The sequence below is a fragment of the Antedon mediterranea genome, chromosome 6, assembly GCF_964355755.1.
Source record: "Antedon mediterranea chromosome 6, ecAntMedi1.1, whole genome shotgun sequence".
NCBI classification, from domain to species: Eukaryota; Metazoa; Echinodermata; class Crinoidea; order Comatulida; family Antedonidae; genus Antedon; species Antedon mediterranea.
In genome coordinates this window covers 6,827,855-6,843,732 of record NC_092675.1, presented here as the reverse complement: position 1 = coordinate 6,843,732, position 15,878 = coordinate 6,827,855, and the positions used below count along the sequence as shown (strand labels likewise).

The following is a 15,878-nucleotide window of genomic DNA, read 5'->3' as shown; positions in this document are numbered from 1 at the left end:
TAATTACTTATTATTGTCACACACAGAAAGATACATGGGCTTAAAGATCTTAACATAATAACTAACAGTGTGTACAAACGTGGCTAGTAACAAATGAAAACTCGGTAAGCTCTGTAATCCTACACAATTTTGTTTGTTAGTATAAAAAAAATCAAGGTTATACATTTGGTGTTATTTCTGAATAGATATCCTGTTTGATTTTCTTTTAACAATTGAATGGAATAAGGAATACAACAACTCAACATGGCGAATACTAAATATAACAAAATGACAAATATATATTTAAAAAAGAATGTGCTTAGAAGTAACTAAACTATTACAATTACATTCAGTTCAAAACACAATCAAGCAAAAATATTTTATTGCTCTGAAATTTATTAAAAGCAATGAAAACGATTTAATATTACATGACTCTCCAAGTTAACCTGCTCTGGTCTGTTAATCATCTGTTTGGTTTTAGTCAAACTAGTTATTGTGGTTAATTGTATCAAAGAGACTAATCTATAGCGCGATGAAGGCTTTGGTTACTGGTGGGTATAATTTCGAACTTATTGTACCTAATTAACAATAAGACTATCTCTAAATTTAAGTCATTTTACTTTTACTTCTCTGTATATTACGATAGAAAAATACCAAAATTGGTTTAATGATTCTTGTATTATTATTATTTGTGTTTTTCGATGAGTCCTCTCAGTTTAGCTTCATTGGCCCCAGTTAATTCGTCAACCTGCACCGAGACAAAAATAGGATAAAACATTAATCAACATATATCAATTCATATTGTAATATCACACACATCTTGTCAATTGAGGATTGTCACTTGCACAATTTATCATCGTACAGGATTTTTGTTTTGCACATTCATTTACACAGTACAGTGAGCAACCGCACATTCAACCACGCGTCCCAAATTACGCTTGTGGGTAATGGTTTAGCCCTTGGCCTAGCCTCCTAAAAGGAAATATTTAATGAGGGTGATACATACAGCATAAGCTGATCATGAGGGACCCTCAAACTATACAAACAGTTAATACAAAAAATAAATTACAATATAAAAATACAAAATTAAAGATATAAAAAATAAATATATATAAATATACAGTAGGCCTACTATGTAAGAAGGATAAATAAGAAATAATATCAGAGAGAGAGAAAGAGATGTTCAATAATATTACTGTATTTGTATATCATTTCACCAGTTTTATTAGTGGTTACCAATTTTATTTCATATATTGTACTTCATCTTTTTTACACGTACAAAGTTTTTGAAAACACAACCAAAGATCAGGGAACGATTACCAAAACACAAACTGAATTTCTGTACAAAGTATATCCATTGATTTTGAAATTATTTTTCAGTTACCAATTTGGTGATTGAAAAATAATTTAATAACTACTGCGAAATAACCAGGCTCAGGTGGCTATGTTAATTGATGAGATATTTTGCTCTACTGTAAAGTGAATTGTATATCAAGTACATATTTGAGAAAAAAAATTCTCATTCAAAACCCTGTTGGACGTTGGATTACTGATCTCGCCGCATTGCTTGTATCCTTAGGCAAGATACTTTACTTACGTTTGCCTCTCTCCACCCAGGTGTATAAATGGGTACCCGGTTAGATCAAGACACAACTTTGCGCTGATTACTAGCTGCATTATGGGAGTATGTTTCCATCGTGTTTGATCCCCAAAAAAAAATGACTGGGGTAATAATGTTCAGCGCATTGAGAGCTTGCTTATATGCGCTATATAAGAATGAACTATTATTATTATTATTATTATTAATTCCAGGCAGGCAATCAGTTTGTTTGAGCTGATGGCTGGGGTTAGGTTCTAGCCCAATGAAGCAACAGCTGGTACAGCACCAAGATTATAATTTAATTACAGCAAAGTACTGTAGCTTTGCATCAGGGAGCTAAGCTTACTTATCTGACCTTGTGGATCGTTATGAATCATCCTGCAGAGGCCTACGATCAATTTCAGAAAACCTTGTTCAAGAGCATAGAGCAAAAAATCAGTGATCTTTTTACGTTGCAGTGAACTATATGGAACAGTTTACTAGCAACAGTTAAATTCTCAAACTAGTCTGAACAGTTTCAAGACCAACCTGAAGACGTCGCTATTCGCTGATGTACTCGCACTTTGCTAATGCATAAAGTGCCATGGGTGCCACATGGATGGGGGACACTGGCGCTAGACAAGTTTTCATTTATTATTATTATTAAGTAATTCAATCAGACGTTTTGCGACTCTCACCAAATTAATAATAAAAAAGAAGTATAAAAATATGTAAGCCCATACCTTTGCTCCATTCTTATAGAATTTAAAAGTAGGCATCGCACTAATTTCTTCTGCCTCAGCGGTGTCCTATTTAAAATTAGAGTTAAAACTGTAATATGTATTGTTATTTTTAAATACAGTATTCTTTATTAGTAAGCCTGTTTTCCAGAAAGCATTGATTTGCCAAGAAATGTTGTTGATGGATGGTTTCCACCAGCAGTCAGTTGTTGTATGTGTAGTAAATGGGAGATGTTCAGCTAGCAGTATACGCAGCGGAATGGCAGCACATCTGCAGCGGAATGGTATCTACAGTGGAGTGGCATCCGTAGTGCAATGGCATCCACAGCGGAATGGCAGCACATCTGCAGTGCAATGGTATCTACAGCAGAATGACATACACAGCAGAACGGCATCCACAGTGGAATGACATCCACAGCGGAATGGCATCCACAGCGGAATGACAATTGACATCCACAGCGGAATGGCATCTGCAGTGGAATGGCATCCACAGCGGAATGACATCTAAAACGGAATGGCATCCACAGCGGAATGACAATTGACATCCACAACGGAATGGCATCCACAGCGGAATGACAATTGACATCCACAGCTTCCATTTCTATAGTTCTATTGAGAATTAATTGCAACAAATAATAAAATAAATTTGAAACTTACAGAATTCTCATCAACATCAACTTTCAAGAAGAGAACGGTGGTAAATTCTGCAGCCATGGACTGTTGACAAAATACAGAAATCACAGTCTTAATTTGGTAAATTGTAGTTTTATCAAATGTATATGATTTAATAATGAATGTTTTTTGTTATATTGTTTTTTTATACTATATTTCTGTCGATGTGCCCCATTAAATAGAACAAACAACGATTCAATTTTATTATTATTTTTTTTATTTTAAGGATATTCATTATGTCCATGATTATTATACAATGTACATATCATTGGACTGGCTTTTTGGTGAGTTCACACACAGAAATGTCACAAAATTGATTTTAAAAACTGAAGCAGGAAATTACAAAATGCAACTCGTAATAGAACATACACGATGCCAAATCTTCATGTGTTGAAATTCAGCTTGTAAGAAGTCATAAGGTATAAATACACATTTTATGGAAAATATTTGAGAAGAAAACACTGGTTATTGATATTGGTTATTGAAATAGGTTTTCATTTTCATGGATGCAGATAAACTTTATTTCATCCTGAACGCAGGAAATGTCCATGGTTGTAAAATGTTATTACCTCTACTTTTGGAGAAATCGCTCTACAGGGGCCACACCAAGTCGCAAAAAAATCCACGACAACAAGTCCGCTGGCGCCCGCAATCTCTGCATCAAATTCTTTCTGGAAAAATACAATAAAGATGAAACTTTAAAACTCGGGCACACCTCAAGAAAAATTACAGATAATGCGTTTTGGCATACAGTGCAACAACCACACTGAAATGAAAAATTGCTTGCAAAATCTTTTTAATTTGTACATATTGATCTGGGTACAGTGTAAAAACTTAGTTCCTTGGTTGCGTTATATAATGTAGTACCTAAATTGTTATATAATCTTTTTAAATTTTGTTTATAATTTAAAGTATGCAAAGTACAGAACAGATCCGATTGGCCAAGTTGAGTCGCAAATTATATCTGCAAATGGGCACAGATTCTCCTCGATCATACTGATACCGATACTATTTTATTGTCCATAGTAATAAAAATGGAAATTCATTTGAAATTGGCATGAAATATACAAAAAAAAGATATACTATACAAATTCAGAAGATTACAACTAAATACACAAATATACATTAAAAGCTAGGTTAAGTATAATACATACAGATTAAAAGCTTCTTGTATCATAAAATTATTAAAACTATTAAAAATACAATACAAAAAGGAAGAATTGTATCAAATGTATGACGTTGGCTACATTATAAAGTTAGTTAATTGGATGGTAGAACACTCTTCTCAGATAATTTTAAATTGGAAGTGCAGTGTACTGTACACATAACTTGTGTGCATGCGCCACCCACCCAGTGTATCATAGGGAAAAGTAGGAGGTCCATCTCCCAGCCTCTGTTGTGGAAGGAATGAGTACTGTTTGGTGGCAGCACTCATAAAAGGAGATTAAAGATTACATTTAGTCCACTGCGTATTGATATGGTTATTGTATATTGAGGCAAGTATAAATCTGAATCCATTACAATATAAACTTTTAATTTATCTTTTGAAATTAAAATAGGCAATTGTAATTGAATGCTCTTTATCTCATGGAGATAAAAGGAATCATAAAAGGACTTATTAGCAATAATGCACTACAGCACATCCTGTTGAATGAATACAAAGAGCTTGTATTGCAATGAAAATTCACTAATTGCATGCAATTAATCAAAACATAATTTTTACATTATGAGTAAAATTAATTAATTTAATGACAAGAACACACAGTACAGCAAGTCAATCTTACTGATTAATTCTTCTACACAGTACTGATAGTAAAGTGTAATTAAGTTATTAGGTAGTCTGGGTAGTACAGTAGAGTGGTTTCCTTATTTACATTCAAGGCTTGTTTTCTACTGCATTATTGGCAGTAGAAAGGCTTCCAATTAAATAGTCCTTGATACAAAGTGGCATCCAATCATTCATATTGTGTAAAACATATTTGTCCCTACAGCTCAGTTCATGATTAATTTGCTTTCCTAGACTCATTGAGGTATTACAGATTGGCTAGAAAGCTACCTATCTGACAGTGAAGTGATGCAAACAGATCGGGGTTCTTTAAAACCCATTGACTGCCGGATGTTTATTGACCCATTGTTCTGTACTGCCACCAGTACATTTCAGTGAGGGTATTTCCTGCTTGCGAGCTCATTTTTTTATTAACGCAAGAATACCTCCATGGCAAGAATAAACACATATTTTGACAGGGTAGTATTATTTAGCAATTAAACTATTAATAATTTGATAAAATAAATAATAAAACAAAATGTTCATCAGACATTTCTACAAGCAAATGTATTTTTATTATAATGTTTTTTAGCAATTTGTACAGCTAGCTAGGCCAAGCTAGCCAATATATAGTAGTAGTAGCCTAGCGCTGACCTACAAGACATAGATAATTTGAGGTGTCCACATCCCTACTACCACCTTGCCTGTCTTGTTCTAAATAATCAAATACAGTAGTGCTTTATTTTCATTTCAAACTGACATTTTTATCCTCAAATTTTCAATATAGTAAGCCCTACAAATGTTTGCATCAAAATATAGAATGGTTCATTGGCTTTCGTTTTATTATAGAATGTCAATACAATTAGACTCGTTGAAGATGTTATACAGCCAGTACAACTAGCCTATTCGCATACATGCGAAGTTGACAGTCATTAAAATGTCTGCCATACATCTAAATATATTTATATTTATATATGATTTAGTTTAAATTTTACAACACATCAATCAGATATACTATAAATAGTGCTGTATACTAGTATACTAGTATACTAGTTTTGTAGTGTATGTACTATGTAGTAAGATAGAAAGAATAGAAGTTGTTCCTATTGAACGGAAAAGAATAGACCTTAGTGTGAATCAATTCATACATGACAACCACTGGCCCAATCAATTGCCTCTTGACAACTAGTCAAAACAGATTGTGAAGACCGTGCTTTATTCACCATTCACACTTTTAGATAAAGCAGGGCATCATTTATAAGGAGCGCCTGCGCGACCGCGCTCCTCCGCGCTCCTCAACAGGCTTCGAGGAGAGCAATTTATCGCGCTCCTTAATTTTCAAAATAGAGCCTAGCTTTTGACAGTGTTGATTTTTCTGTCAAGAGGCCTAAAAACACCTGGATTTTTTAAAGTTAAAACCAATCTAGGCCTAGGCTAATAATATATAAGCTAAGTTATAAAGCTACAAGCCTAATGGCAGTCCCTCGTTTTTAAGGATCGCGAGCGCGATCGCAATCAACAACCTTCGAAAAGGAGAGCAATTCATCGCGCTCCAGTGCGAGGTACCACCAACAAAGGGGATTCCCCTGCCTGCGCGCATTCAAGGGCGAGTTTACTTCATCGCCTCATAGTGCAACCAGTACGGTGTCATAGAAACACCTCCTTTACAGGAAGATCATGTCCCAACCAATAATTTTTCCCTTTATGTTTTTATGGAACGAGTTAATAAAATATATCTAATTTTAAAAGGAAACATTAATATAGGAGGCCTAAATATAATGTTTATTATTTAAAAAAGCTTAGCTGCTGGTTGCTTTAATTATATCATTTTGAAGATGGATTATTTCTTCGAAAGTTCTAACCAATTTTGGTCACTCAAATCCTCCTAAAAACATGTGCTGACGTGTGACGTCAGCATCTTCTAGAAGCTCTCTCAGCCCTCCCCTATTGTGCGTGCGCCCATGTGTGACACATGTAAACACGATCAAATATCTTTCTTAATTATTTTAAAATGACACTTTTGTAACTTATTATCAATATTTTAATGGCTGTTGCATATTAGAATTGTATAATTTATGAATTGCAGGTAAATACTTTTCAGGTGTTCTGTCTGATTTCTAGGCCAACAAGCTAGGCTAGAAAAGCTAGGCTAAAGGCATAGTTGGCCAGGACAGGATTCTCCAGGCTCCTGAAACCCAATCTACCCAGGCCATAAAAAAAAAATTGGCTTGAGTTTTTTTACTGTAGAATATTACGATCCCCACGGAAAATATTGTGTGAAGGTGGGTGTGGGGGATTTTAGGGGAGAGGTACAGTATACATTTGTTGTGCCCGGCGGGGGGGGGGGGGGGTTATCCCCACCCCTGTTGGGAAAAAAAATGTGTACAAAAAATTAATAATTGTAATTTTTTTACATATTTACATAAACATTTGAGGAGAGCGATTTAAAATTTTTTCAAGGAGAGCGAATTGCTCTCCTCGGTGATTTGAGGAGAGCGATTTGTTGCTCTCCTGGGTTTTGCATACGTGATGCCCTGATAAAGGGAAACACCCAATATAAATTTAATAATTATCCTGTATAAATGAATACCACTTAAACTTAAAGGAAATTATTATTATTGACTTAGTATTATCACTTAGTGATTGGTGAATACAACGATCACAAACTCCTATTCCCTTATCATTTTTATTGGTTTTCTTTATGCAGTGTTCAAAGACAAACAAAAGAAAATCAAAATGCAATGATTCCACCTATTGAATTGTTAATATTTGATAATTTTAATATAATTAATTTAATTTTAACAATATAATACCTAAAGATGTATTGTCCCCCAGAAAAATAATTTTTTTCAATTTTTTTGTTTTGAATATGCCATTTGAATGTCACCTAATAGTTATTGACTTCGACCAAAAATTGGATTGAAAAAAAAATTAGTAACCTGAAAAAACTGTAATTTAAAGCAAAAAAATGGTCAAATTGGCTGCCAGTCAATGGATTTTTGGTTGAATTTAACCATTTATCATGTTATTTTTTTCTACGGAAGTGATTCACTTTATTAAAACTACAAAATAACATATTCAAAGTTTGATTTAATTAATCTTCATTTTTCATGTTTTTGGTGGACAATACTGTACATCTTTAAACTTAATAGCAATGTATGCTGCAATAAAAGATATTTTCTCTTTAAAAAATAATTGTAAACAACACATACAGTAATAGTAATAAATTTACCTCATTACTTTGTCCAAAAATTGGATTTGTGGGACAATAAATCGACCCAATAAAAGTATTCTGTATGACTCAGCTAAAAATATTATCTCCTACTACTATACTACTATACAGTAGGCGGAGATCCCTATAGGCCTAGCAACAGTAGGCCTAGGCATACAGCAGTACTAGAAATTGAAATCAACAAATCTAGGCCTAGTAAACACTGTGTATCTATAATTATATACATTATTATTGATTACTGTAAATCCTAGGCTAGGCCTATTCATTCATTATTACTTACTACTAAGTAGTTCAACCCAGCTTGGTTGGGCAGGCATTCATGGGATGGGCTAATTAGTAGTTCTATATGGAGGGGTCTAGAGGCTTACCTAGCCTAATATGCGTAGGCTACAAAGTAGGCCTAGCCTGGCCTGGCCTGGCCTGGCCGGCCTAACTAGCTTAGTACTACTAAACTAGGCTAGGCCTAGCCTAGTCTAGCTATACCACAAACATATACCTAGCTAGGCCTGGCCCTTCTTTTGAGTTGAGGGATAGCCTACACAGATACACTCTTTCTATTTGGAGTAAAAACATCACAATTTACCTTATTTGCTACTTTTTTTACAGACATCGTAATATACTTCTTCTAATTCTGTGAATATTAATGGCAAAACTGAAAACCAGCTGTGGTGGTGGGTTGTAGAGTATGTAGACACTTTTTGCGCGAAAAATACGACGGTGTGACGTGTGTGTTGGATAATTGGTGTGTTGCGGTCTTGATGATCCGGGAGATTGACTGCTGGACCGTGAAGTTTAGTCAAGCGGAAAGTAAGTACTACTCCCACTATTGCGAGTACGATTTTAGACCAGCGAGATGTAATAAGCTGAAGGCTAGAGGGCGTACTCCAGACTGAAAAATGATTCCAACATATAAAAAATAATAATCAAATATAATACATTAATATCACATAAATTACAACACATATTTTTGTCAAAGCACAGTGAAGTTTTTATTGTTATAATGTTATTGTTAATCACAATGGAATGAAATAATTTCTTTGTAATCTAGCATTTTTTGTATACGAGGATCCATAGAATGCGTTCGCGTTATTAATACGCTGCGTTGCTTATCGTTCTTACGCAGATATGCTCAACACATATGATAGCAGTGCGTACTACGTAGGGCATCTGATTGGTCGATTGCAGCCGCCATCTTGTTGGCTCCCTCTCCATGGAGAATCACTTTTTTAACTGCGATGACATTGCAGATTCACATCCAGCCTTTGGATACATCACTGGTGGTTTGGACAGACTAGAGGCTGCATGCACTCGACGGAAATGATTTGCGAGTGGCTGCTAATTAACAACAATTCGTTATCATAATAATCTTGATGAAATTACAAGGGCCTCCGATCGGATCCTAAAAACATTTTTCTTTTAATATAAATAAAATAGGCCAACTGCATGAGGCCTCCTCAAAATAATGTGTTGCATGAGTAGGAATTGTTTGTATAAACAAATCTGTTCATGAAAAAAGAATCGTACGTACTCGTAGGCCTACTTTAGTAATCTCTAATCTCTTTCGAATTAAAATACAAAAAAACAACGGTAAATTTAATAGCAATCTGATAAAAGTATGGTGCACCATTATTGTTTCATAGGGTCATGCCTTATCACTTTTGGTGTGTACTAGGCATACACGTCAAGAATATGATTTTTACTGGAAAATAAAGTGCAGTTTATTTTTTTAAATATAAAATGGGAAACTGTAGACCTTTAATCAATGGAAACAACCAAAGCATTTAAAAACCTTTTTAAAGCTGTCATTTAAATATAATGATTTTGTGTTTTTCATGTAATATATTAATATTGTAAATGTTTGTATCTTTATGTTTGTAAATTTTATAGTTTAAATATAGTTTCAATCGTTTTTTATTGCAACTATATGAATTATAACAGTTTACTCTTTAAATGACCTGTAATTTGTTCATAATTGAATAAAAAAAAATAAATCCCTCGGCCTATTGGTACGAGCCTACCGTTTGTACGGTCTGTACTCATGTGTACGTTGCGGCGATAAAGATATAACATTTCGTTTCTGCCGACCAAAATATGCCTACTCTAAATTTACTAAGTTAATTCCGGAATTCTGTTTAATCAAATATGATAAATTTTACTTTATGATCGACAATTAATTGTTTATTTTGATTAAATTCAATTCTTATAGTTATAGCTAATATAACAATTTATGGGCATGTCAAAGTTCATACAAAAATGGCGGCGGCCACGGAAGAAACCCGCGAAATGGAAGTTGAAGAAGAACCTGAAGAAGTAGAAACAAACGAAACAGTTGAATGTGACAAAAATGAAAAACCAAACAGAATATCTAAACTTCCACTTACAAGAATTAAGCATATAATTAAGACGGATCCCGATGTAACTTTAGCAAGCCAAGACTCAGTTGTGCTCATAGCAAAAGCTACGGTAGGCCGCTCTTAATTTATACCGCGCCTTGTCACTTGGTGGGCGCATATATAGGCTTACGACCGTCCTTTCTAGGATTTGAAGGATAGGCTAGTGTGTAGAAGTACTGTAGGCCTAGGCTTACACTACATTAATTCATAGGGACCTGGGCTACATAATAATGTTTTTTGACTGCATTGATATTATTAATCAATTAATATATTGATAATATTTATGTTAAATATATCAAAGAAGGCGTAATAAAAACGAATTATAAATAATATTTATTATTTAATAAATAAATAGGCCTCAACCCTCAAGGCTATTAGTAAAATAGTACTGTAGTAGTTAAGTAGTAGGCCTACTACTAGACTGACTGTCTAGGCTAGTTTACCTATGTTCATCATTGAACAAGCTGGTTTTAACTTTTTGGTTTTGGCGTGTTGCCCTTCAAAACAGATTAATACCAAACATGACATTGCTAATATATAAATTATAAACACAATGAAATTTTGCATTGTCATGCATATTAAAGATTAAAGTCATAAATTATTGCATAGCATGACTTTTTTTTTAGGAGATGTTCCTTCACCACTTTACACGATCTGCATATGTACAAACAGCCAAGGGCAAACGCAAAACAATGCAGAAAAAAGATATAGGTAAGCCTACATCAATGATCATACTGTATTTACAAAGCATGACAAACTACATAAGTAGTACATAAGTATAATTCCATGTTGAATTGCAAATTAAAGTTTTGATAATACTGTTAACTATACATTTTACAGTTTTACGTTATAAACTGAGTATTTTCTATTGACACAGTCAACCGTGCTGATAGTCAATTTAGTGTTGAGGCTATCGGCATGGTTGAAATGGTTTACTAGTCAATTATGTCTAACAATACAATTTTTATTCTGTAGTTTAGAAGAGTTTAGTCCCAATAATACGGATTTGTTTTGTATTTCTCTTATAGATATCTCTGTCGACTTAACTGATGAATATGCATTTCTTGAAGGTATGACAATAGCCTTTAACAACAACAAACACTTTAAAAGATATTTTTATATAAGACAATAACGTTGGCAAAAGGTCTGTTAACCCGGTTAGGTCTGTTAACCTGGTCAGGTCTGTGAACCTGTTCAGGTCGGTTAACCTGGTCAGGTCTGTTAACCTGGTCAAGTCTTTTAACCCGGTTAAATCTTTTAACCCGATCAGGTCTTTTAGCCTGGTCAGGTCTGTTTACCTGGTCAAGTTGTTTAACCCGGTCAAGTCTTTTAACCTGATCAGGTCTTTTAACCTGGTCAGGTCGGTTAACCTGGTCAAGTATGTTAACCTGATCAAGTCTTTTAATCCGGTCAGGTCTTTTAACCTGGTCAGGTCTGTTAACCTAGTCAAGTCTTTTAACCTGGTCAGGTCTGTTAACCTGGTCAGGTCTGTTAACAATAGTAATTAAGTGTAGAAAGCACTTGATGAATCATTTGACATCCTTAATTATGGCTCATTGAAGGAAATACAGTGATGTGAACATGGCAAATAGCACAGAACAGATTTTTTTTATAGAAAAAGATAGATTTTTTAGGTTTTCTTTCTACACTTTTTTTTTAAAGCTTAGCACCCTCTCAAGTTTTCTTTAATATTTTTTCATTCATATGCAGGGATGTCACCACGCTGGTCGGCGCTGGTCGGCCCCGACCAGCACTCAACATTTCCGACCAGGATTTACAGGCTGCCGACCACCACTATTATTTATTAATCATTACGATATTTATATTAGGCCTAGGCCTAACTAAAATTCGTACTAAAACATTTTACCTAGCACATCGTTAATAACAGACAAGCTAGCCTAATATAGATAAGACAAAAGACTACAGCAAATGTTTCCGTGGTTACGTACGTTACTTTATTTGTAACACAATACCAGGTCTACCCTGCCCTGGTATTCATTGTTACAGCTTGTGAGTCATGGCGAACAACGTGCTACACAGCACAGTGTACAACTACAAGTTTAAAGTTCACATAGCGACCATTCAAGCGTTTTATTTTGCACAGAATAAAAATACAAACAAGTACGCAGTAATTAAAAATGTACAACTACATAGACCCAAACAAAATCATTTTTAATTGCTGAATGTTTTGTCACCCTGCTTTAATTATATTATGTTACTAGTTTTACATTTTTGTAGTTAACTCTACGAACTATTAAAAAAAATAAAAAAAACATGCGCATGGTTCAGTGAGACCGGGCAAGTTTGTTCGTTTATGATCGCCGAGCATGGTACAATAATTACATGTCCCTGGGATAACTTCAGGTTGCTGAACTTCAGTTAACCCATAAACACGTGTCTGTTCTTGCCGGCCATGCACTACATGCTTGCCGCACAGTTGTGAAACAAAAAATCCGGAATTCGCGAATACGCTAAAAAACTCTCGCGCAAAAGAACACGAACATTATATCGAGCAACAAGTAGTAAGGTCTAGGCTAATAATTTATCTACAGTATTTGATTAGGGATTAGGCCTACTAAATAAGGCAGCGCCTGTTTTTGTGGAATTCAGATTTTGGGGCATCTATCTAAGCCTTGGCTAGGCCTAGTGGTCGTAGTGTCTACAAGGCTAGGCGACGCGATCTATTGCTATTCATTTCGTAAGCGTTTTTTTGTTTTCGCGAATAATAACGGCGACTCCCCAGTGGTACAAGGTTAGGCCTAGACCTGACGCAATTTGTTGTTATTTATTTTCATAATTCTTTATGTTTCATTAAAATAACGACAAACCCCCGGGGCGGGGGGGGGGGATACCCCGGGGGGTGGGGGGGGGGGGATTTGCCGACCGGCACTCCAAAAAGCTGGTGACATCCCTGCATATGTCAAAACATTTTTACTTTACAAAACTTTTTGATACAGATTGCATTGATGAACCAGTATTTTTTGCGGTTTTTGATTCCAGAAAAAATTCAAATACTTTTTTTAAAAGATAAATTGATTAATTTTCATCTTTTTTTTTAGGAATGCTTGATTGATAGTGGAACACCTGCATTTGCAAAGAACAATAAAAGAACATAGGATGGAAAGTGTGAATCTAAAGTCATTGTTTGAAGTACCTGACCTTCTTAAAGTTGTATATTATGTATAGTTAAATTATCAAGCTGTTCTTGTAACTTTTAAAATGTCTAATTTAGCTTTATGCAATCAATAAGTATTTCAAGACTGAGATTAAATATAATTATACTGTATACAATATTAAAGGTAATGAATAATCTTAATCTGGGCCTACAATTATGGAGAAAATATGCGGGATAAAGAACACAATCCAACTTCTGGCTGATATACTGTGACATGATCCTGAAGAGCGTAACAAAATTCAGCTTGTCATCCGTTTTTTTATACACCTGAAACGCGTTACACCATTGAACTGACGCACACATTTGAAGGCACTGTATGTTGCTTGTGATGAGGCTATGGCCTTGAGTTTTGGCTTTCAGTGCGTTTTGCGTCAAGCACACTCCACTAACAACCTGAGCTTGAAGGTGTCTGTCCCTCGACTCATCTGATAAAATAAAATAAGCTTAAGGTCGTACGCATTTTCCAACTCGCAACTCGCACTTTTCGACCCACAACTCACATTTTCGACTTGCAACTCGCACTTTTCGACCCGCAACTCGCATTTTTCAACTCGCAACTTGCATTTTTCGACTCGCAACTCGCATTTTCCGACTCGCAACTCGCATTTTCCGACTCGCAACTCGTAGAAAAGAAACTCTCATCTTGAGATTGATAATCAACAACCAATATACTATTGTAATTTGGAGGATTAAAAAATGTATTGTCCCTAAAAATGTGGATTAATAAAATCAGATTTTGAATAGAGCAAAATGTTTTTACTTATAAAAAGACTTCAATAAAAAAAAAAACCAGCTGGTAAATTGTTTTGCTTTAAAGATGTATTGTCCCTTGAAACACAAAAACGAAAAAAAAAATATTCTAATTTTAAATTGGCCATATCAAAGTAATATTAAAGTTATTCACTTTAAGTCGAAAATTCGAGCCAAAAACAACAGTTTACGTAATTAACAGGTAAATTAATTAGATTACATTTTGTCTGAGAAATCGTCGCAAGCGAAAGTAAACAAAGATTTCAAACTACGAGTATGCATTATGCATGATGCTAATTAGGATTGTTTACAACTCATCACGGTTGAGAAGGTGTTTTCACACAGATCGCGAGGAAGTTTTATGATTATGCATACAGAGTAGCCAAACAAGCGCATTGCATTATGGGATATGTTTTGATTGAAAACTTTGACTGGAAGTCAAAGTTATTTTTTGAACAAAAAAACATCTGTATTTCGGTTAAATTATTATTTTTTGACTAATTTTTGGTGAAAGTTAATAAATATTATGATACTTCAAAATGACCCACTTTTTTTCGAAATTAAAAAAAAAATTTTTTGTTGGAATTAGTCAAAGGGACAATACATCTTTAAATTACAGTTTTTCAGGTAAATAATTTTATTTTTGATCCAATTGTTGGTTAAGTGAATAACTATTGAAAACATGGCATATACTGTAGTCAACAAAAACAATTTTTTTAAACAATTATTTTTTTCATGGGGTTCTTGAATCAATTCTATTGAATTTCAATCAAATTTTCACAATCAACAATTTCAATCTTGAATTTTAAATGTTCTTCATATATTATTAGTAGAAATGTTATTAATCAGAGGCCTATCGGACGGCCTATCGACATTTCCCTTTAGATACTTCTTGGTCTGAAGGCGTTTAGCAAATGAGAAGGTTCGTAAATAGTATCAATACTTTATGTATTAAAATATAATCATTTCAATTTAATATAACTACACTTGAATGGAAACATGAAATATGTTTTGCAACTGAGGTTTATTTCACAAAAACTATAAATTAAAAACAACTAATTTTGGACAAAATGTAGCAATGACATCCATAATTAACTACTGTTTCATGTAAAATGTTTGTAAATGAGAAGTGTATTATATAGTATTTCGTGTTTAGGCCTATATCTAGGTATTCCTCATTTGAGAATTTCTGGATCCATCACTATCTAACATTCATTTTTACCAGCTTGTTATCGACAATACTGTATAAAGTTTCTAAAGAATTGTCCGACTTAAAACAGAACTCGCGTATATAAAGTTTATTTACCACATAAAACTGTGTTTACTTAATGTTATGATATAATCATAAAACGTTAATGGCCATAATATAGGCAATTATTTTTAATCAAAATAGTTTGCTAACATTACTTACTTTGTCCTAATTTCTATAACAAAGATCTTAATTAACTAATCTATAGGAGGCTTTTATTAAACAAAAGGGGTTGTTTGCCTTAAAAATTAGTACAGTACTATTGAGTGCTATTCGGACATGTGGGTCTGCTTGGCGGTACTCGAGCTAATATCGATCGACAGACACACGCAACTTCAATATCC

General features: G+C 34.2%; 2 protein-coding genes across 2 annotated transcripts; one reads left to right on the top strand and one right to left on the bottom strand.

The window, feature by feature from the left end:
- Positions 1-272: 272 nt before the first annotated feature.
- On the bottom strand, positions 273-8,723 carry LOC140052610 (thioredoxin-like). Its single transcript, XM_072098257.1, has 5 exons — positions 8,551-8,723; positions 3,540-3,641; positions 2,956-3,015; positions 2,302-2,367; positions 273-727 (listed from the first exon to the last, which is right to left on the bottom strand). Exons 1-5 carry the CDS (start codon positions 8,575-8,577, stop codon positions 665-667), a joined length of 318 nt encoding a protein of 105 aa, XP_071954358.1. The 5' UTR covers positions 8,578-8,723; the 3' UTR covers positions 273-664.
- A 1,499-nt stretch (positions 8,724-10,222) lies between these two features.
- Positions 10,223-14,283, top strand: LOC140052115 (DNA polymerase epsilon subunit 4-like). The gene is made up of 4 exons (XM_072097536.1): positions 10,223-10,430; positions 10,987-11,071; positions 11,389-11,430; positions 13,420-14,283. The coding sequence occupies exons 1-4, from the start codon at positions 10,251-10,253 to the stop codon at positions 13,431-13,433; spliced, it is 321 nt and encodes a 106-aa protein (XP_071953637.1). The 5' UTR covers positions 10,223-10,250; the 3' UTR covers positions 13,434-14,283.
- The last annotated feature ends 1,595 nt before the right edge of the window (positions 14,284-15,878 follow it).